The following is a 23,521-nucleotide window of genomic DNA, read 5'->3' on the forward strand; positions in this document are numbered from 1 at the left end:
AAATCCCAAGGGGTTCCCCGGCCAGGTCCGCTAAGAAGTCCGCTTCGACAGCTTCTGGCGTTGGAGCGGGCAGTAGCGTCGAGAGGCGTAGACTTCCCTCTCCCCAGCCACTTGGGCCATGCTCCTCCGGGGAAATCCTAAGGGGTTCCCCGCCCAGGTCCGGTAAGAGGTCCGCTCCGACAGCTTCTGGCATTTTTTAAAAAGTATCCCAGGGGCACGGTAAGGTCGGAGATGTTTAGTCTATATAACCTGACTATATAAAACGATTTCTTCGGTTTTAAAGTGTGAAGTAAACTCCGATGAAGTAAAATCCAAGCCGATCCCGTTCATGTTCTTGTTTACGATCTGTGTTTGTATACTTTTTTTCCTGCCAATATGGCGTCTACTAACTGAGAGTCACGTGGGGTCCGGAGCTCTATTGTCTTGCTTCAGCACCCTCATAAGAACCCAATTTCCTGGTTTCACGACCTGTGGGTGAAAAAGTACAAGAAAATTCTGGGAGATCACTGTTGATTTTGAATTGTTTTTAGCAAAAATCCTTATCATCCAATATTTAAGGTATTTCCATCCAGGCAGTGTAATAATGTGAGGTAATCTTTATCAGCCGTCCCTCCGCTTGAGGCATGAGACAACTCATGGCTCACCAGAAACAAAACATAAACAAAACAGGTCCGATACCGGCAAGCATTGCGCCAACCCGATGCAAAAGTTGGACCTCACATAACGTGAAAAATACCCATCCGAAGGAACTTGCAATTACCAGTTTACATCAGCAGGGGGCAGAGTCGTGCAGCGCAGTGTGCATAAAACAACAAAACTAAACAAGACTAAACAAACTAACAAAAAAAACCATAATCAGTTTAAAGAAAATTGAAAATAAACACAAAAAGTGATTTACATCACCTATAAGTAACAGGAGAAATTGCAGTAGAAGAGCTATTGCAGAAGATTGTAATCTAATGAAATCAAAAAGAATCAACCCATCTAGGGAAAAAAAGGGTGAGCTTGTCATCATCCGCAAACTCATATCACAAAATAATAATGTCATAAACTCTATGCGTTTGCTCTCATTATGCCAGAAACATTCACCTATATTCACTAGTGATGGGAATTCCGGCTCTGTTTAGAGAGCCGGTTCTTTTTGCTCAGCTCACCAAAAGGAGCCGGCTCTTTCGGCTCCCAAGTGGCTCCTCAGATTTTCTGTTGCGTAGAGTACATTTATAAACAAAATAATGCAAAACTATATGTAAAATGATTTACTAATGTAAAAAAATGCAATATATCAAATATTTATCATTTCTATGGGTTTAATAACTGAACACTTTAAGAAATCACTTTCCGACTGCTGGCGCTCATTTTCTCACCGTCTTCGTCACACTCTCCTCTCTCTCGCACGCCTTTTTCCTCCTCATTCCCTTTTGTCTCCCTCCACCTGCATGTGCTCTGCTGTGTGTCTGAGTCTGATCCTCCCTCTTCCCCGCCCCTGCTGCTCTGTGTGTGGACAGTCTGGACACGCAGTTACACATGTTGACCAATCACCCATAGCTTTCACCAAAGCAAGAGCGGAGGGGGGAGGGGAGGGGACGGCTCCCAATGACGAGCCGGCTCCCGCCGTTCACTTCAAAGAGCAGAGCCGGTTCGTTCACGACCGACACATCACTAATGTCATCAGAGCTAAATTAGGGAATATGTCCAAGGCCAAGTGACTTCTTAATTTAATCTCTCTGCTTCTAACACTGCAGTTAACTAACAACGAAACCATTCCTAGTTATAAAAATAATATTTCAACTTCACATAGTTGGTAAGGTAAGGTTGCTTCAGAGCACATCAACAATGTACAATGTCACTCAATAATGTCACTCAAATAATGCGTAAAATTTGTCAATAGGAGATAAATACTGCTAATTAAAATGCCGTAAGTTAAATTGGACAACAGATTTATCTAAGGAAAATAAAACTCATTTGTCACATAGAGACAGTGAACGTTCAAAAAAACAACTGATGGTGTTCTTAGATACACATAACCCTAAAAGTGTTTGAAAAGATGATAATCGTTTCAGGAAGGGAAAAGATGTTCTAAAGAAAAGAAGTAATTAATAATTTATAAAAGTGTGCCTTGTCTAAAATGGTTATACTACAGGAAACAAAGAAATGCATAAGGAGCAGCCCTAATTAGTTTAAAGGTCAAGCAGAGGAACAACTAAAGTATTTATAAAAGTATTTATACTCAGAAAACAACAAGAAATAAACAAAATAAACAAAATAAAAGACTGACAAACGTAGAAGCTACTAGATGAACATGTAATCAGGTCATTCTCAAATTAATGTGGCCATCAAAGCTGCTGGTCACATCAAAGTAATTTTATGAAGAAAACCATTCTATATAGAGGGACTGTTGAGTGGAATACATTACCAGGTTGTGTTAGGGAAATCAGAAATCAGAGCTCTTTTAAGAAGAACATAAAAACAACGCTATAGTATTAAAAACATCTTCTGTTATTGTCTTGTTCTTGCAGTCGTGATAGAACGAGAAGAAAGATATTTTCAGATAGCTCTGCAAGTTATGGGGGATCTTGTAGATGGCATTGGTTGGCCACTACAGCTATTACAATTCTAATAATTTATACTGCTTCAGTCATTTGTATTGCTAAATATATTTTGTATTTTGAAAATGGACCCCAGGAAGATTTGCAGCCGCTGCTGTGGAAGCTAATGGGGATCCATAGCACAATAAACAATGTAGAACAATGTCAACTTATAATGCTCGTCTAGCAAGTTTGCTGAACTTACAGCCGTTTTCCCTCAGTTTTCTCCATGTCTGATTCGATGACGTCACTTTTGTGAAGCTCATTTGTAGTCATGGACTTATTTTCACACAAAACCTAAAGTAGCGTTCCCATCCATTAGAAAATAAGTGCGTTCTTGGTATCAAAATGCGTCTTTAAAATTCACGGACATCATACTATGTGAAATCCATGGCACAAAACAAGCAAAATTAGAAAATAGCGTTTTAGCCCCGTTGACTTGCATTCATTTTTTTGTTCTTTCAGGACCCATGGTCCGGAAGTAAATGGGCGTGACTTAGGCTCCCTATTAATGTTAATTATTGTCACCATTTTGGATATGACTCTTCACCTAAACGGAAAATGCCATATGCCTGAAATGAATGAATAAAAAAAAAAATTATGCTATCAGTTAGACCAATTTCCTGTTTTAGACCAATTTCCTGTTTTGTCCTTGATGAGTACATTTATTATTATTGTTGTGTCTTACATGCATTGTATATCCAGCCCCAGTGAGCTTATAAGACACCACACTACACCATCAACAATTTCAAATTACAAAAATATATAATACACAATACAATTACTTATTTAAATAGGCAGGTCTGCCGCCTCAACCAGCCTTTACAAACAAAAGTAGCCAATTTATACACCATAAAATTAAATAACCATTTCATCTTGTCATCGTCATTGAACCAAAACATTTCAGGCTTTTGGACTAACAGATCATCAAATAATACATTTCTAAAATAATCATATCTTGGGCAATATAACACAAAATCAATTTCATTTTCAACCTCTCCTAAATTCTTAATAAAAAAATCGATACACTGCTTTGAAATTTCAATTCGTTATCAAGTCGGGAAAAGTGAAATATCTCAGTGTATTGATATTTTCTTACATGCCTAACGTTTTCTGAAAATAATGTTTGATACCAAGTGTGTCTGTCATAAGTAAAATAAATGTAGTATTTTTTTGTAGTATACATTTGCAGTGTGTTTTACCCTTGTTCTGCCGCTTCTTTTTGTAATGAATTTTTAAAACACCACCACAAGTGTGTTGCGTTGTAATACTGGCTCTATAAAAACAAAACAACAAACCAAAGGAATCTTGATCGGCCTTTGCAAAGCCACAAATGTCATGACTGCATCCACTTTCATCCGCCCACACACTGAGTCCCCCCCTGAAAATAAAAAGCTCAAGGCATCTGTGAAATAGTGAAACTCTTCAGTAAGAACGTCCAAAATAAAATATTACACTTTTATGGTGGACAAACATTTTCTGCAACAAGAGAACAGTAAAGCTGCTCTGAGGTATTTATTAACCCACTGGGTACCACGAACAAAAGTACTCATGCATGCTCATTTAATGCTATTTATGTATCCTGTACTTGAAAATACTATAAGTTTGGAGATGAAAGTGGTAGAAATTAAGGATGGAAGGGATGATGAGAAAGGAAGGAAAGATTTAATCCCATGCTTGTGCAGTTTTGCCGAAGTTGCTTTAGGAGGGCAGAAAAGACACAGATAGAGGATAAAATGACTGCTGATGCACTAAGAGATCTCTTCATTCACACACACACACACACACACACACACACACACACACACACACACACACACACACACACACACACACACACACACACACACACACACACACACACACACACACACACACAGACAGACAGACAGACAGACAGACAGACAGACACACACACAGACAGACAGACAGACAGACAGACAGACAGACAGACAGACAGACAGACAGACACACACACACACACACACACACACAACCTTAACACTGATACAATTCACATAAAGTAATCAAAATTTCCTTTTACAGGTAAGAAACAGTGTGTTTTATTTTTGGATTTAGATTTGTGATTTAAATTGCACAAAATGTAAAATATAATGGATGTCTATGGTATTCTTAATGACTGACTTTTATTGTGAAATTAGAGTAGAAACGAGCAAAAAGATGATCATTAGGGTGTGGCTCAGGTGGGATTACCCCTCATATTTATGTTTTGACATACACAGGATAAATGAAAAGTGAGACTTACACAGTTTTAGTGACCAATTCTCTGGAATTAAATGTGCATATCATTAAACATAATGGGTGTCCATGTTGAGCAAACCTCAGCAGTTTCAGCACAAAATGCTCTCAGATTCTTCGTTAATGTTCATCTCTGCAGCTTCTATAATTGAAGCAGGTGGGGAGCAGGAAATCAAAGACTCATATTAATGTGGAGCTGATTCACAGACTGCACGGTAATGCAGTTAGGAAGAGGAGTCCCTGAATTTGGCAAAAACTACTGCAGTGAATACCTCAGCTGGTCTCCTAAATCACAAGGGAGCTATGAGGACTAATGGACATTCTCCTGGGGACAAAGTTGCCATTTTTGTTGTTTTCTGCATTTCTTTCTTAAAGTGAAGTGTTTTTTTTTATTAAGCTTTATTGTAATAAATAATCATTCATGAATTTAATTAAGGAAAAAAATAATTTCAATATGTTGCTTAAAGCAGAAAGATTCATTTGAGCTCACAGAAACTGTTTTACTGACATTGCAAGTGTGCAAAATAATTTTCTAGTTTCTGTTTGTAGTTTGTCCACAGGCGAAATAATCTGGTGACTAATTAGGCTCTAATCAACAAAGATGATCTTTTCCAGCAGAGACATGCATAAAATAGTACTGTCATGTTCAGCTTGACTCCTTACCAGCAATAACTCGCATCCACCCGATCCTGATTTTATTTGAGCCTGTCAGATCCTCGTGCACTGATAGTTTCCCGTGACTGATTGGACAGCTTCACATTGCATCAACAGTGCTTAGATTTTGCCGGATTACATCTTATTTTTTTACGAAGTGTAATCCACAAACTTTCACTGAAAACGTTTTTTCATGTGAAGACGGACTCCGTGTCTTCACTGTTTGACGTCTCATGTTTCAGCAGCTGGGATGGATCAGAACAACAGCTTGCTGTGATGTTTTGAATGCTCTCCTGTGGTTAGATGGACTAGGAACAAATTCTTTATTACATTTTGGCCAAGTCCTTCTGTCCCCTTTTTTGTTTCTGATTTAGTAAAACTATGACAATGATTATTCGGTACTGTCATCATCTACTTCAGTGACCAGTGATTCTCTGCTTTAATAAACCAAGAGGGAAATTGTAACTCATGATCTTTCAAGCAATAATAAGAAGAAGAACAATTAAATCCTAGTAACAATAATTACCTCATTATTTCAGCCAAAACTCAAAATCAACACAGTTTAGGACTCTTATCTCATTTCTTATCAGATTCACTACATATTTGAGAGATAATCTGTTGATTAGACATGAACTGAACTGATGCAGTCTAACACATCAGATCTGCAATAACTGGTGGCTTCATGAGAAACCCTTGATGAATTTTGATATGAGATCTGTTGCTTCAGCTGGGTGAGTGGGATGCTGGAGCACCTCAGCTGAATCCTCCTCAGTGGTCTTTCTTCAGCTGTTTCATCCTCACCTAAATGGTGTAACAAAGATGGAGTTTCTGCAGCTGCCTTTAGCAGCTGGTCCTGATGAAAAGGACATCTGAGTGTGGGATAAATGTTACACTAAACATTATGGACCCAGGTGGCTTGGTTAAAAACAACAACAGCAGCATACTAATGAAGTTACAGATAATTTACAGTGACAGCGTGCTCAACAGGCGGCCCTCACCTGTCCTCTTTCCACTGTGTCTCCCTCACTCTTAGGCAGTGTTCACATTGCAGGTGCTAATGCATGACTCAGATTACCCATTTTTGGGGTGATATTGGACTTTTAGTTCATCATATAATTAAAATACAACCACTTTTACTCAAGTATGAACAGTCAGCAGCCCTGAATTGACCTGCGCGTGAAGATGTGATGTCACATGCAACATGTTGTGTTTACAGGCTATGGATGCTACACATGCCATGTCTGATCTTACTGCCTCATCTGCTGCTGAACTGCACTTTCTGTCAGTTTGGTGACCCATAAGTCAGAGGAAATGTGAGATCACTTTTTTAAAAAATCTGATTTTTGCTTTTCAGGTTGTCATAAAAAAATATGATTTCAGCATAAAAGTCTAATTTGCCTACATTGTGAACATTTTTAGCATGGAGGCTGCAGGTGGTGCATGTTTATTTTGCCCTTTTCTAATGCAGCTAATTGATGTATAGGACTAGTTTCTTGTTAATGATGCTTTTGCCTAAAAAGAAGTGTGCACTACTACAAGCTGTACAGCTGCACGCACCCTCAGATGTAACAGAAGCTGCAGGAGACATTTGTTAATTCTGATAGTGAAATATATTTCTGTCGTTTTCACTTGTCTGGAGGCTCACTGTGTAGGGGTGGCCACATATTCAACAGTAAACAGGGTATCCGCGGGTCCTTAAAAAGTCTTAAATTTGCTTTTATTTCAATTGTCATGAATTTCTAGTTAATGTTCAGCATTTTTTGTGTATAATATTGACATAAGTGGAACTGTACACATTCAGTTGGTTGTGAAAGGGGGCTTTTTTAGATGAACACATTAGCTGGTTAAGCTAGTGGGAGATTGCGCCATGGGGACGTGCCACTTTTATGGTAACTGGATGGCTAATCCCACATTTGCAACGTAGTTAGCACCGATTCCAGGCAATAGCTGGAAATTATAGTTTAAATTAAATTTTAAAAAATAGCTTAAATTTGGTCAAATTGGCCTTAAAAAAGGTCTTAAAAAGTCTTAAACCTGGCTCCCTTAAACCTGCAGATACCCTGAGTAAAGGACTAGCCTAGTGGCAGTAGTTTCCACTTTTTATTACATTCAAAATTAAGGTACACATGTTGTACCATTGTGATTAGAAAAGTCTGGTGGAATACAACAGGGTGGTTGTGTTTGTAGTGTTACCACAAAGTGCCTGTGGAAAAAGAAAAATGCTTGGCAAAATGAAATTCACAGTATTTTATTTATATAATTCTAACATTTAATCAACAACACCTCTCAGTAATTCTTGTTCTATAATTTATGCTTGGCCAAATAATATTCTTACTGATGGAATTTGAAAAGAATATTAACAAGTAGAAATTATATTTAGATAATAAGTAATACTCAAAATAACAACTGCACTAGTAGCATCCTAACTTAAATAAATTCTAATCTCAGTTTAGTTCAACTCAAATCAAGCTGTTACAACTTAAATACTTTAAGTCAAAAGAACTTAAAGAGGACAAAGAATTGAAACAAAATTTTTTTGTTGTTTGTGAATAAAGACGGCTTTGGTGTCTCTTATTAGTTTTTTTTATACCAAAAAGTCAAAAGCTGTGTGTGACCTATACTTTTTATGTAAATTAGAAGGTTTAAAAATGCCAGAGAAAAACTTCTTTTTTGAGACATGTCACAATGTGGAGCCCTCCCTCCTCCAGTCTGCAATCTCCAGTGTCTGAGGCCTTCTGGTTCTAACCAACCAATTGGCAAACATCTCATTAGCATATGCATGTCCTGGCCAAGTTGGAGGAGTAAAGCTTGGTTTATGCTTGACGCGTCCGCGAGGTTTGCAAGGCTCTGCGCGGCAAAATTGCATCATTTTAACAACCACGCCCCTCCACCGCGTCTCCGCACGGCCCAAACTTTCCGCACCGCGCACCTAGGAAATTTTCTAACCACACGGACGGTCGGACGCGGAAAAACATGGTGGACTGGCAAGAACTAGTATGGTTCGTAAATACAGACATTCGTATGATTCAGCTCTCAAAGATCACCGTGATCAACATGTTGTTAATAATTCTTGGAGAGAAATAGCTCGTACTGTCGGAAAAGACGAGGACGCTATTAAAAAATGCTGGAATGCTATGTTGTAAACAACAGTAATTTTACTACTACTATGGTGTAGTGTTGGATGCATGCCGTAGAGCTCCATGCTGCCCCGTTCAGTTTGGGAGAATATTGGCTCACCGCAGAGACAAGCCGCATGAACCATAAACGCTGCAAGTTGTGAAGTGCGTTCCATCCGCGAGCCGCATCACCAAGCGGAAAGTGAATGCGTCAAGCATAAACCAAGCTTAAACAGCTCTTTTCACAGCAAGGCTGATTTTGGGGTTTAGAATGGCCTGTATCAGGGCTCCTGGGACAGATGAAAGCCAAAAGAAAATTTATTTTGCTTCTTAGAGATTCAAAGCAGTGTTTTAGATTGCTGATGAATTGCTTTATTTGTCCCCTTTAATAAATTCTACCAAGATAAGTGGGCATTACTTGAAATTTTGTATATTTTAAGCAGTTATGAAAATGCCCAATAATATAACTCGGCTTGTTTTAAAGAACTATTTTATTTTCAATTGAACTGATTAGATTTTAACTGACACTGAAAGATGCCAGCTAACTCGTGCTTCGTGTACCACATGATTGCAGGCAGTCAGTGAGTGTTTAACTCGTGGTTATTGAGGCTAGAGCCTTTAGTGTGAGCTACCACTTTATTATATACAACAGAATGGCACAGAGGTCCCATTCCTTCGACCTCCCTCTTCACTTACGGTGTCAACATGACAGAACAAAGAACTCCACCTTTGCAACACTGAACAAAGCAATAACTAAGAGCAACACACAGCTCAACAACTGTTTTGTGATCAACAACCCAAAACAACTCAGCTAACTCAGGATTCACAATTAATGCTAACAATTTAGAAACATTTAAGTAATGTGAACAAGATAATCTGAGTTGAATCAAAGTCTGGGTTTAGAAGCTAACCATTACCATTTATAGCAACTCCGAAAAATGACAGAACTCCTTCAGACTTGTTATATGTGGATATAAAACATACTGTTTGCCAGTCTGAAAATCAGGCTATAAGACTCTAAATCTTGGTGTTTTCAGCTCCCCTCTCTTCTACCTAACTTCTAGTTCCTAAAATCGTGGTGGAGGGGTTTGAGTGTCCCAATGATCCTAGGAGCTAAGCCAAGCACCCCAAAGACCCCTAATGAAGAAAAATATACATTAGCAGAATTAGCATGACTACAAACTAGACATCGGCACGTCGCATATGTAACGTCACCACATAATCTTCTCTCCCCTAGCGTAGCTGCTACTTACCAAATGGCCAGATTTATGGTGGTTCTTTCCTCCTGTGTGAAGGATTTGAAGTTTGCTGAACTCAGCCATTTTTCCTTTGTTTTTTCCATGTCTGGTTCAATGACGTCACTTTTGTGAAGTGCATTTGTAGTCTTGGACTCATTTTCACACAAAACCTAAAATAGCGTTTCCCCCGTTCAAAAGTAAGCGCGTTCTTGGTATTAAAAAGCTTCTTTAAAATTCACAGACATCATATGTGAAATCCATGGAACATAACAAGCAGAATTAGAAAACAGCGTTTTTAGCCCCATTGACTTACATCTACTTTTTCGTTCTTCCAGGACCCATGGTTCGGAAGTAGAGGGGTGTGACTCAGGCTCCCTATTTGGGGCAGCAGTAGCTCAACAGGTTGAGCGGGTTGTCCAGTAATCGGAAGGTTGCAGGTTCGATCCCGGCTGCGGACAGAGAATTCTGCTGTTGTGTCCTTGGGCAAGACCCACCTTGCCTGCTGGTGGTGGTTGGAGGGACTGGTCTGTCAGCACGCCCCAGGGCAGCTGTGGCTACTCTGTAGCTCATCATCATCAGTGTGTGAATGTGTGTGTGAATGGATGAATGATACACTGTAGTGTAAAGTGCTTTGGAGAGGCGCTATACAAGTGCGGGTCATTTATCATTCATTAATTATCATTAATGTTAACCCGCGCACACACCCTCACACAGACGGAACATACACTTGGTGTCCGCTCTCAAGCACTAAAGTGTTTCCCATCTGACACACTCATCTCATCTACAAGTTCTTTTTCTTTTCCTCCTTACCACTTCACACACAGCTGATGCTGACAGAATTTTCTGATTCATTCACGTCGCAGTTACAATCAGACATCCATCGTTGTGGTGATGAATATGAAAGAGAGGGGAAGAGGCAGGGACAGCACAAATGAAGGCAAGGTGCCAAAAACAAAGGAAAAGAGAAAAAGCAAAGACTGCAGAGGTGGATGGATGACGGCATCAGGTTTAAGCCCAATAAGAGCATAAATACAAACATTATTTGTTTCTCAGAATTATTATAAGAACATTAAAAACACAGTTAAAATTCAGTAGTCTGTGCTAAAGTTGTTCTGTCTTTGATTTACCCTGCTGTAAGAAATACATGGTGTCAAATAAACAAGCAGAATTGGTATAAGATGTTTTTAGCTAATAATTGGATTTTATACTTTGCCACAATTGCCGTGATGTAACCACAGCAACATGAAAAGCCTAGACAAAGATTACAGTATAAGTAGTGCAATATACCACATTTTCCACAGAAGGAACAAAAACATCTAGTGTTCATAGGCGTCATTTTAACCGGGGACGCTCACAACAGGTGACAGCAGCCGGTACCGGTCACTCGCATGGGCGTCGCACCCGTGGGGGATTCAACACCCACACTTTTCCAGCTGTTTTGCTCACCTCCACACCAGTCTGGTTTCTTTACGTCGCACTCTCACTCTGTTTGCCTCATCTCCTTCTTCACCTCCCGCTTCTGACAGCCGATGTTGGGTTTCCAGGAGAGCAGGAGAGGGAGGGACGGAAGAGCTCGACTGAATTCATAATTTTACATCTTGACATTAGCTGTACAAAGTCTGAGTTTGATAAAGTGAAGAACAACAATTTGCAGAGGTTTATAACAGGCGCGCCAGGTTTTCATTTTTGGGTGGGCCACGGTCATTTTGGACGGACCTTAATAAGCAGTGACTTAATTGAAGCAGGCAGGTCGCGCTAGAAAATTTAGTTTAAAAAGACGTCATAAATGTTTTCCCCCATCGTTTTTATTTCTACAATATGAAGTAAAAACTCACTATTTAATTTTCATTCATTTGTCATTAATATATAGTCTACACCCGTGCGTTAAGTGGACCATCTTCCAGTAAAAGCAAAGCATCCAGCCCACCTCTCCAAATGCGTAAAATGTGCATCAGCCGCTAGCTAGGCACGCCGCACGCACCGTCAGCTACGTCAGCCCAGACAAGAGCAGAGCAAATAGAGAAAGAATAGAGGATAATTCTGTCTGGATGTGGATGGAGATTACATTTTACAGCAGCCTGATCATCATTTAAATACGTAAACCATCACCTGTCTTCTAGTCCATGCTATCAGCATTATTTTAATTGGTGTGTGTGTGTGTGTTTTCCACTTCAAACACTGGTCTAACCAACCAGACCAGCGTGTCCAGTAACATATTAATGTTACAACTAAACAGTTTCACTTCATGTAGGCTAGGAACATTTCACCTGCCGTGGCCCGACCGCTTCTGCTCCACATAAACTTTGTGCGTAATCAAATGTCTCTACAGGTGCTTTCTGAGCTGAAGAGGCGATTCTGCCTCAGACTGGATGCGTCATGCGTCTCCATATTAGAGACGGGAACAAGCGCTGTTCAGCCAAAGTTTCATAATTTTATAAAAAGAACATTTTTCCAAGTGACACATCCCTCAGAGAGACCGGGTTTCCAGACCGCTTCAGTGGGAGGAAATCAACCAGCATCCTTGAGTTTATCCATCAAAATAAAAGTCAAATGGAAATATCTGTAACCTGCCATTTAACTGTTTTGCCTTCTTGTGAAGATTGTTGCAAAGAGAAACAACTAAACTTGATTAACCCCAGAGCCACGCACACTGTGCTGTACTGACTGTAAATGAGGGGAAACGATTTAATCGGATCCTTTTCTCTTCAACATGGTTTAATATAAAGTTTCATTCAGTACAAACTTTAGTTACACCAATCTAACGAGACAGAGTCTGGATTTGTATTCTGAACAGTTTAAACATGTTTAAACGGAGACGTGCGTGACACGTCTACAATTCGCACCTGCTCCGCTATTATGGAAATTAAACTAACAAGATTAATAACATGAACTTATTTTAGGCACAGACATCCCCCACACTTTTGAAAAGCTTGCAATGCGCCTGGTCGCTCGTGTACGTCAAAGTTATCTTTCATAAGAAGATAATCAATAAAACGATTTATATAAAGATGATCCAGAAGTTGTAGCCCGTCTCTGCCTACAATATTTTGATATTTTTCACCCTGTTGGTGGTTTTACTGAGCAGGTGCCACTTTTGTCACACGTTTCTTTTTAAAACATATTTAAACTGTTCAGAATACAAATCCAGTCTCTGTCACGTTTGATTGTTGTAATTAAACTTTGTAGGTGGGGAAGGTCAGAAAGCAGCTCAGAATGCGCCTATGATGACGCACAAGCGTGACGCGTCAGCACGGTCTCACAGTAAGACCGGGTTGGACCTGTTCAGGTTTACGCAGACAATCTTTACATTTAGAATTGGCATACAGATGTAAAATCAATGCAGTAAAATATAAAGCATTTTATTTAAACATCCATTCATTATTTTACAAGCACAGAGAGCCGCATCAGATGGATGGAAGAGCCGCAGGTTGCCGACCCCTGTGCTAGCCTACTTTATTGTCCCCAGCAATTTTTAAACCCCACTCAAGTGTATGGTTATTGTCCCCAGCAATTCTGAAAACAAACTGACGCCCTTGCTAGTGTTCACTTTTGCACAGTGTCTTGGTAACTTTGCAACTTAGAAAAAAAACGATTCAGCTCATAATGAATAAGAAATCCTAATGCTTATTGTCGTTTCCCTTATCTATTTCAGCCATTCTGCAGTGTTTACATCTGTCTGTATGGCTCTTTAATGCTCAGATTAGAAAGTGTGGTGCACCTTAAAATAACCCAACACCTCTGATATAGGTGTTTGTTTGCCGTTCTTTGAATAAATGTTCCAGAATTAAAGTGACAATAGGAGCTCCTTAAAGAGCTCCTTAAATAGGATAAATAGATTCTCAGTCCCACACAAATGTAATATATTATGTATTGCATAACCTCTGTGGCTTGTTGTTCAGTGGTAATTACTGGTTTGATTACAGAGTCCCTCTGAGTGTACCCACAGACTGTAAATAAGAAATGAATGAAGTCACATTGACACTGGAATATGGGCTGCTATTTTAGGCTTTTGGGCTCTGCACTTAATCCACAAGGTGTTGCTACCTGGGAAACATGAGACTCTGGGCACACAAATATACTTTAAAGCTGTTTAGACAGATGTCTATGAGATCTATCATGAGTTTAATTATGGTGCAATTTTCACGAAGTCGACTAACTCTAATAATGCTATAATGATTTATGCTACAAATATTATAGACAGCATTTTATTAAAAAAGCTGATACAGTTTGAATGGGTGATCTTGAACCTGTTATGGGATTGTTATATTCAGTTTAATCAATAGAATTTTGTGGAAGAATACAAAAATGGTTTCAATAAATGATCAAAATATGTTTAAAAATAAAAATTTAAATGTATGGAATACTGAAAACTCATTTTAAAAATTATTATTTCTGATTATAATCAGTTGAGTTTTTCATGCATGCTGAACATGAAAATAGTCTCCAACACCTGTCTCCTTCATTAGCATCTGATAGATAATAGGTTGAGGAACTCTAGGATTTGAAAAGCCTGACAGATCTAGTTCACACTGTCACATTCATGGACTCACCCATCTTGACTTGTGATGAGGAAGGCTTTTGTTGGTTTAGCGTCCAGGAAACAGCACAGAATGCCCTGATTAGTATTAGCTAACCATTAGCATTAGAAACTTCACCACATGGCTGAACCCCCTCCATGCCTGTGTTTTATTTTCGGAGAAGAAACATCCATGTTGCAAGTAAATGGTGAATTGTGTTATCCAATCTGAGGCGAGATGTCTAAATATTAGGAAATAATACCAAAACTTGCCATCTGAAACTCAGCTGTGATGTGATCACTGCAAGTTCCTGGGAATGGTGCACTGGTATATTTTTTCCTCCCAAGATCATCTTAGCATGCATTCGCAGTAGCGACCACTGCAAATGTATTGTTTAAATGAGTGAACCACATCTTTAAATAGATTTTAATTCATAGAAAACAATTTATGAGTGGCTTTTGTTCTACATCACTATGATTTGAAGTTTGCAGGTTTTGTAGTTACTGATTAGATTTAAATTCAATGTGTAGGGTTTGGTAAATTGAGTGCTTTAAGAGCTCAATATATATTACCTCTACTTATGACCAATAAGCTGTGATACTCTATATAAATATAGAGTATCAACCTGCTTTGTCTTTACTGTATTTAATCAGAAGATTCTAGGATTCTTTGTTTTATTCAGGGATTGTAAACACTTCGTTTAGATTCAGAAAAGAGTCAGGTTTATAAAAGTAAGAATTTATTTTACAAACAATTAAAACATGACAGGCTAACATTTACCGTGATGGATGGAACTAGATGTGATGTATGAAACCTATGTGTGAATGCGATGTTATCAGAACTTCTGTATCTAGGAGAGCTGAGTTCTGGATGTAAAAGAATTTGGTTTGCATTAAGCTATGAAGTTGATTATTATCAAAAACACATCAGACGCAATCTGTCGCATCTACATACCCACTTGAAGACCCTCGTGATAGATCCGGAATGTCGAAGTCCTTGGACTTCCAGGCACCAAGGTCCGTAGAAGAAACTGCGGCACTACTAGAACGGTCAGAGTTGTCTCCAGGTCACAACAGACTGATAGAACCGCACGTCTGGGAGTTCAATGACAGTAAGACCGAGGCCATTCTTTTCAAACCAAAACATAATCTGCATACTTCTGCTGCCTTTGATCTCTTCCCCCCTAAACCTTAATTCATGTGTGACCAGCCTTGGGGTTAAACTGGACGTTGACTTGTCAATGAGTGCACATGTTAATGCCACTGTTAGATCCTGCTTCTTCCACCTTTGTCGCCTTGCCCGACTAAAGCCCATTCTTAAGAGGCCACACTTAGAATCAGTTATTCATGCATTTATCACTTCCAGACTCGACTTATCCATCTCAGTTCTAATTGGTGTAAATATATCTGTCCTAAATCGTCTGCAGAAAGTCCAGAATGCTGCAGCCAGATGTCTTTCCAATGCAAATAAACGCTGTCACATCACTCCCATTCTGGCTGATCTACACTGGATTCCTGTGCACTTTCGAATTCAACACAAAGTTCTAACTTTTACCTACAAAGCCCTGAATGGTCTAGCCCCCTTATACCTGTCAGAGCTGCTCCCCCCCCCAGTCACTAAGGTCTGCTGATCATCTATTGCTCAAAGTCCCTACAATGACGTATAAAGCTCGTGGGGAGCGTGCGTTCGCCTTTGCTGCTCCCAGACTCTGAAACGCACTCCCTCTGGTGGTACGCCAGGCTTCTTCACTGGCACAGTTTAAATCCAGCCTGAAGACACATTTTTTTAATTTAGCTTTTGGTCAATGATCGGTCTTTAATGCTCTGACTCTCTTCTATTTTTACTGACTTCTGTTTTATTGACTTCTCTTTTTATTGGCTGTTTTAAACTTTTGTATTGATTTTTAGGTGTTTCTATTTTATGACATTTTTTTTATCTGTGTTTAATGTGTATGTATGTGAATTTGAATGGCTTTTTAGGTTTAACTCTGTGCAGTGCTTTGGTCAGCTGACATGCTGTTTTTAAATGTGCTAATTGGATTGGATTGGATTGGACTCTTAAGGAGTCTAAACATTATCAGCTTGTTCTGCAGGAACTGTTGCTGTATCAGCTTCGCAGAAGCAAAAAGATTTTGATGATGTGTCAAAAGCTTTGATGGGTTAAAGAGGCTTTGCTTCAGATGGCCGGTCTGAAGCTTTTCTCAAAAACTGATGAATCACCAGAGTGATCCAGTTTTAATTAGAGGTGCTGAAAAAAATCGATTCAAGTCTGAATCGGTATTCTTATTTATAAAGATTCAGAATCGATTCACAAAGGTTCAGAATCGATTCCAAGGACTCAAATATTTGGCATGTTCACATTTTTGATCTTTGTTTGGAGAGTCAGTACTCTGTTTACTTTTGTGGTCCCATAAATTTAGATGATTAATGTTTGAATCTGCTGATAAGAGGGCACTTGAATGTAATTTTTTCCATACTCAGAAGTTTGAGATATTCTCATATTTATTTTCTAAAATTAGTCAAATTTGATAAATGAGTACTTAGGATTACTCATGTAACTTGTTTCTACACATACTTGAAAAGTATTTCACTGTATTACTTTAAAAGCTACTGTTAGGTAACTACAGATTTGTTATATTTTACAAGGTAAGCAAAAATAAATGTTGCCTTTTGGTCAAAAGATTGCTTCTGTTTACAGTTTTAGAATCACTTTATTCTACATTGTAAATTTGCATTTTTGGAGCATGACCAGTTTAAAGTAAAATAAAAATGTCCCATAGCTTTAACTAACTTGTACAACAAAGTAGTTAATCCTGGAGCTGACACTCTTTGTTAATACTGATTGTGAATCGATTTAAACTGAGAATCGAGAATCGATTCTGAATCGAATTGGTACCCCCAAGAATCGGAATCGACTCAAATCGTGAGTTGCTCTAAGATTCACATCCCTAGTTTTAATGTTCTCATGTTATGATTTGTGTAGCCAACCAGAGGTTGACAAGTTGAGGAATATTACCAAGACAACTCAGAAACATGCCTTCTTTGATCCGGGTGCTCTGATCTGGGGTAAAGGGCTATCTATGTGTCACGCGTTTAACTTTATTTTGTCCTTTTGTGAGTGCAAATGGTGATGACTTTGTCATATAAACATGCTGAAACATATATCAATGTAATCATAACATAACATTCATTTCAAACTTCTATCACTCAAGCACAGATTAATGAAAGCATTTCATTATATTATAATTATTATAAGTAGCAATAAACAGACTTTTATTTAATGATTATTAAACTTATAAGTTTTAGAAGTTCATATTTAATTTAAGAAATCATTCTTTGATTTAGCAACTAATCCGAGCTGTAGGGATGAGTACCGAGTTCGGTACTTTTTAAGGCACCAACCTAGTTCTATATTACCGACTGAGTACCGATTCATGCCATATGAAACGGTGCCTTGTTTCAGTACTTGTGCCACGCGCAAGAGCGTAACGTCGTCAGTCACTGTGGGCGAGCTGTAATTAAAGAGAGGAAGCTTTCTGAATTTTGGGCCCACTTCACTAAATGTGAGTGATTGGTGATTGGCTATTGGCTTTTGGGTGATGATGAAACCAGCGATAAAGATCTGAGGATAAGGCATCTTAATCTGCTCCAGCAGCTAAATAAACTGTTTAAGATAACGTTAGCTTGACAGTTTAGTTTTTGTTTTACATAGCTAATGGTGCGTTCACTTTCTCCTCGGAAATTCCAACTTCCGAGTAGGAAAAATAAACAGTTTGAAAATGAACGGCTAAAAGGAACGAAGATACACAGTAAATTTATTTCACAGCAAAGATGTTTGCTTCAGTGTAATTTGTAGTTTATAAAACTACAAGGACCCACCATCACACAGTTTGTCCACATGAGAAAAGGAGAGGAAAAGGAGTACATGGAGCTGGGTTTAGTTTGTGGAACACCACAATATTATAATACAAACAGTTGTACGGTATCGACGCTTGCTTTAGTTTAATTTGTAGTTTATAATATATGGTCTCCTCATCAGAGTTATTCCAGAGGGCATAGAAGAGAATTAGGAGTACAGTACATGGAGCTGGGTTTGTTTTAGCATAATTTAGAAACAGTTGTTGTTAAAGGTTTTCATAATGAAAAATTTTATACAACACTACGATGACAAAGTTCCTTGGATGAGAATCGAAACATCTTCAAGAAACCAAAGAAGTCCAATTGCCATTATTTGAACCATTTTGTATTATAAATATATAATAAATGAAAGTGCCTGTGAGACATCTGAGACATGTACCTCTAGCTTTTAACTGTGATAGATGATAGATAGATAGATAGATAGATAGATAGATAGATAGATAGTTAGATAGATAGATAGATAGATGATAGATAGATAGATAGATAGATAGATAGATAGATAGATAGATAGATAGATAGATAGATAGATAGATATTGGAAGTTTAAGATTATTTTTAGGATTCTGAAAGCTTTCATATATTTTCTGTGAAGGGGTTTGCTTTTAAATGTATGTATTTTACTGGTAAATAACTTCCAAATCATCTGAATTATGAAACATTACCTGGTGTGTGTGTGTGTGTGTGTGTGTGTGTGTGTGTGTGTGTGTGTGTGTGTGTGTGTGTGTGTGTGTGTGTGTGTGTGTGTGTATTTTACGGGTAAATAACTTCCAAAACGTCTTAATTATGAAACATTACCTGGTGTGTGTGTGTGTGTGTGTGTGTGTGTGTGTGTGTGTGTGTGTGTGTGTGTGTGTGTGTGTGTGAGTGCGTGCGTGCGTGCGTGCGTGCGTGCGTGTGTGTGTGTGTGTGTGTGTGTCTGCTCTGTCTTCTTGATCCCCAGTGAGTTGTGGCGGATGGCTGCTTATACTGAGCCAGGATCCTCTGGAGGTTTCTTCCTGTTAAAAGGGAGTTTTCCTCTCCACTGTCGCTGCATGCTTGCTTAGTATGAAGATTGCTGTAAAGTCACTGACACTAGTCAGTGGGTGTTTCTTAATGTCAAGGAACCTTGCCTTGATGTCTTGGCCCCGCCCCGGTTGCCTAGGAGATACGTCATCAGGAGCTGCCAACACATGTTCCAGTCGTTTCCAATGTTCATGTTCTACCGAGGCGTGTGTTTTCCGTTTGTTAGCCGTTTAGCTAGCTGAGCAAGGACACATGGAAGGTGTCTTGTAGCCTAGACTTGGTCAAAAATTACCCACAATACACCGCAGTACTTTCAAAAAGACGGCGGATCAGAAACCGGCAGCTACTTTGGGGACAATTTTCAAGTTTAAAAGTAAGTCAGCTAATTTAAAATGGTTTTTAGATCTAAAGAAGTTGGTTAGTTGCTTAGTAGTTGCAGCTTCGGTGGCTAGTGGGTAGTAACTCGCTTATATTTTTAATAAACATATACACAATTAAAAAAGTAAAAGTCTCGTTTTATATTGATATTGAAATTTACACGTATAAAATATAACGTTATCTCCCGTGTCACGTGACATTATGTGACATTACGTGACCGCCGTGGAAGCCATGGTCATGTGATGCATATCTCTTCCATTTTACCGTTTTCTTTGACCAAGGAAGGACAGTGTCCTTGTAAGCAAGGCGCCTGGCCTCGCAAGAAATCGCCCCGCGAGGCCAGGCTCCTTGACATTGAGAAACACCCAGTGACTCGATGCAATTTGCTGGGTTTCTTATATAGGAAACTTTTTTTCTGATTGGCTTAATGAATTGACCTGTATTGGGATGTTTATTATGTGAAGCGCCTTGAGACGACTCTTGTCGTAATTTGGCGCTATATAAATAAACTTGAATTGAATTGAATTATTAGCAAAAATAAAATGGTTCAATTATTTTTTTTTTTCAGTATCACTCACCCCTTCAGTCACTTGCATAAGAACATCTATATTAAGATGTATCAAATTACCTACCTAGGCAGCATGACTTTGTAGCACAAATATGGAACTGTTCTTGGGTCATAGTGGCGAAAAATTTTCAAGGTGTGTGCATCCTTTGATTTTTTTTTAAAGAAATTGGAGGCTCTTGTATAGTTGGAAGCCCAAAAGCATCAGGATTACTAGATCAATTTCAGAAGGCAAATGTAATAATAACAAATTAGCATAATACACATGTTGAAGTTATTAAGTCTGTCGTAAAAGCGACTTTCTCTGAGCAGTACTAGTGTCTCTCAAAAATGAGAATATCATGAAAATGTTCAATATTTTTGTCACTCATTTCAGAAGGTGAAACTCGCATATTATATAAATTCTTTAGACTCAGAGATGGAAAATTTCAGTCCTTTATTTTTTGTAGCATCGACTGTTATGGCTCACAGACGATAATGAAAACCCAAAACTCATTGTCAAATATCTGCTTTGCAGTCATGTACTCTGTGTTGTGCTTTTCATCCTGCACATTCCTGAGCTTTGATAAGAAGTCCCACCACCTCTGATGCCAGGATGTTACAAGGATGTGAAAGAGAGGTCATAGTTTAGAGGGGTTTGGTCTTTCTGTTGGACATAAACTGTGAATTTTTAGAAAGTCTTTGTAAATGACCAGGATAAAAAACATATATAATAACTAGGGCTGCACGATATTAGGAAAACCTGCGATATTCGATAACAGTGCTTAATATTGCGATATCGATATTACTCACAATAAATGAACAAATACTAAAGTATGCAGTGTTGATGTCGTCTGGCGTGTGACGTCTGCTCTGGGTTCAAAGCAAACAAAAACTAATGCATGAATTCCATTACAACATAACATTTTTATTCCAAAAATATGCAGCTGCACCTGCTACTGTATTAGCAGCAAAACAACAAACTGCATGCATGCAGTTTCTCAGTGACTTTAAGACATCACCTCCACCATAAAACTTTTGTCTGATGCTCCAAATACAGAAAAACATCCCTTACCAGGGTTTTTGAATAAATAAAAAAAATCAGAAAATAAGTTTAAATGTTAAATAATAGTTAACATCACTTAAATGCAACCGCAAATTCTCTCATTGCTACTGAACATTTTCTCCACTTATGTGGTTATGATATAAGGCTGTTGCTGTAATTGGGAAGAGAACTGTGCTGGGCCAAACTAGGAGAATATTAAGATTTTCTGAGGGAAAGAGAAAAACAATTGTCTACCTTTCAGAAGAGGAACTGACAAAAAACTACATGGAAAATATGTGAAAACGTTTGTTTTTAACCCCAAATTGAACAAGTTTACCTAGATCTTAAAAAGCAGCTCAGATGATGAAACTGCAACTATGATTCTGATAACAAGCTAACAAATTGAACTAGCTCCTCTAAGAACACCGGCTAGCAGAGCTTCTGACTGACAGTTTATGTGCAGCAGCAAATCAACTATCCTGATTAACAAGGTTATATGAGCTCATAAATGAAAAATCACTTTTGATGTGTGGGGGAACTTTTCCAGGCCCTCTTTAGCAGGGTGGGACTGGGAGGAGAGTGCTGTAGCCTTTTAGCTGGAAGCTAACCGGAGCCTGGGGCTAACATCACCACCCGGTGGAACACTAGCGACATGAAGGTGGGTTGGTTCACTGGCACGTGTCGGAGTCAGCCCGGTAAAAATGATTAACGACACCGAGCGGACTCACGTTCACGTTTGAAAGCAGCGCTGATTCCAGAAACCTCAGTACAAAGTGCGTTCGTTGCTCTGAGCCAGCATGACGAACAAGGGAACAGCGCCGCTAACTCTGTTCGGGTGTTGCGTTCCACCTATCGTATGGGTCTACGTAGGGGGCGGGCGTATTACGTGAACGGACCCATCTGATTGGCCGCATATCAGAAGGGCTACATTTGATTGGTCAAATAATACTTCCGCGTAAAAAACAGAGCTGGTTTACAAAAAGTTGATGTATGACACGGATGGAAATGTTTGAACCAAACATTTGTCGCCATTTTTGACGTGTTTGCAATGGGCCTATCGCACGTCCTGTTATCGCGATGACGATAATTTTTCGATATATTGTGCAGCCCTAATAATAATGTTTTTTCCCTGACTTTCATTAGTGTGATTGTGTATTATTTATGGTCCAACTTGGTCTATAATTTCAGTTCAACTCCACATAGGCCCTTCAATGAGCCTGTTTCTCTTTCTGCAGGAGCTACAGCCTAAAGAAGGGACAGCTGGAGCGAGACTATGCTCAGGTAAGGCTTGACTGGTCTTTTTATGGCTGTTGTGGGTAAATCACGGGTTTAAAGCAGTTATCTAATGTCTCCGTCTAACAACGAACACACACAAGCATTATAAAAACCTTTGGGTAGAAGATGTCAAATATTTGAGGATTGGATTTTGTGTTGATTTGCTTTTAAACATTTCTCTTGTGTTTCTGGTTCTGTTTTGTCACCTTACTTCCTATCTCATTTGTAACATCCGTTCTTTTGTCACTACTGCTTTGTTCCTGTTACCCATGGTTATCAAAATTCTATGAAAATGTGAAAGAAATAGAACTGAAACTTAAGAGACCAGTACCACTAAAGCTGGGGTCGGCAACCCGCGGCTCTGGAGCCGCATGCGGCTCTTCCATCCATCTGATGCGGCTCTCTGTGCTTGTAAAATAATGAATGGATATTTAAATAAAATGCTTTATATTTTACTGCATTAATTTTACATCTGTATGCCAATTCTAAATGTAAAGATTGTCTGCGTAAACCTGAACAGGTCCATCCCGGTCTTACTGTGAGACCGGGTTGACGGGTCACGCTTGTGCGTCATCATATCGGCGCTTTCTGAGCTGAAGAGGATGTGAGATTCTGGGATTCTCCTCAAACAGGCTCAGGGATGCGATGCCACATTGGAGACAGGAACAAGCACTATTCAGCCAAAGTTTCATAATCAGGGAACATTTTCTATGTGACAAGCCTCGCTTCAGTCGGAGGAATCTTCCCGCATGCGCTCTGGTTCTGCGATGCGCTCCAAGCCCCTCTCCACATCTTCAGCTCGCTGTGCACCATACGTACACACAGTGAGCTGCGCTGAGCAGTGTCCAGCTCAGATGTTCAGATGGGAATCTTTTCTTGAGTGATTTAGCTACATCTGTAATGTGCGAAACGAATAAAATGTCAGTTCGTCTGCATGCGTCGGGGTAATTCTTCCTGTTCTTTCTCCGTCAAAATAAACGGTCAAATACGGG

The 23,521-nt window shown here is 39.1% G+C and overlaps 1 protein-coding gene across 3 annotated transcripts in view; it reads left to right on the top strand.

Moving 5' to 3' along the window:
• Positions 1-23,521, top strand: part of LOC107380428 (F-BAR and double SH3 domains protein 2) — a 96,634-nt gene that overhangs the window by 17,108 nt on the left and 56,005 nt on the right. For all 3 annotated transcript variants that reach the window (XM_054742733.2, XM_070543515.1, XM_054742734.2), the window contains exon 3: positions 22,490-22,535. In XM_054742733.2, coding sequence (XP_054598708.1) covers positions 22,490-22,535 — 46 coding nt within the window. The remainder of the gene's footprint in view (positions 1-22,489; positions 22,536-23,521) is intronic.

The sequence above is a fragment of the Nothobranchius furzeri genome, chromosome 13, assembly GCF_043380555.1.
Source record: "Nothobranchius furzeri strain GRZ-AD chromosome 13, NfurGRZ-RIMD1, whole genome shotgun sequence".
In the NCBI taxonomy this organism is placed as follows: Eukaryota; Metazoa; Chordata; class Actinopteri; order Cyprinodontiformes; family Nothobranchiidae; genus Nothobranchius; species Nothobranchius furzeri.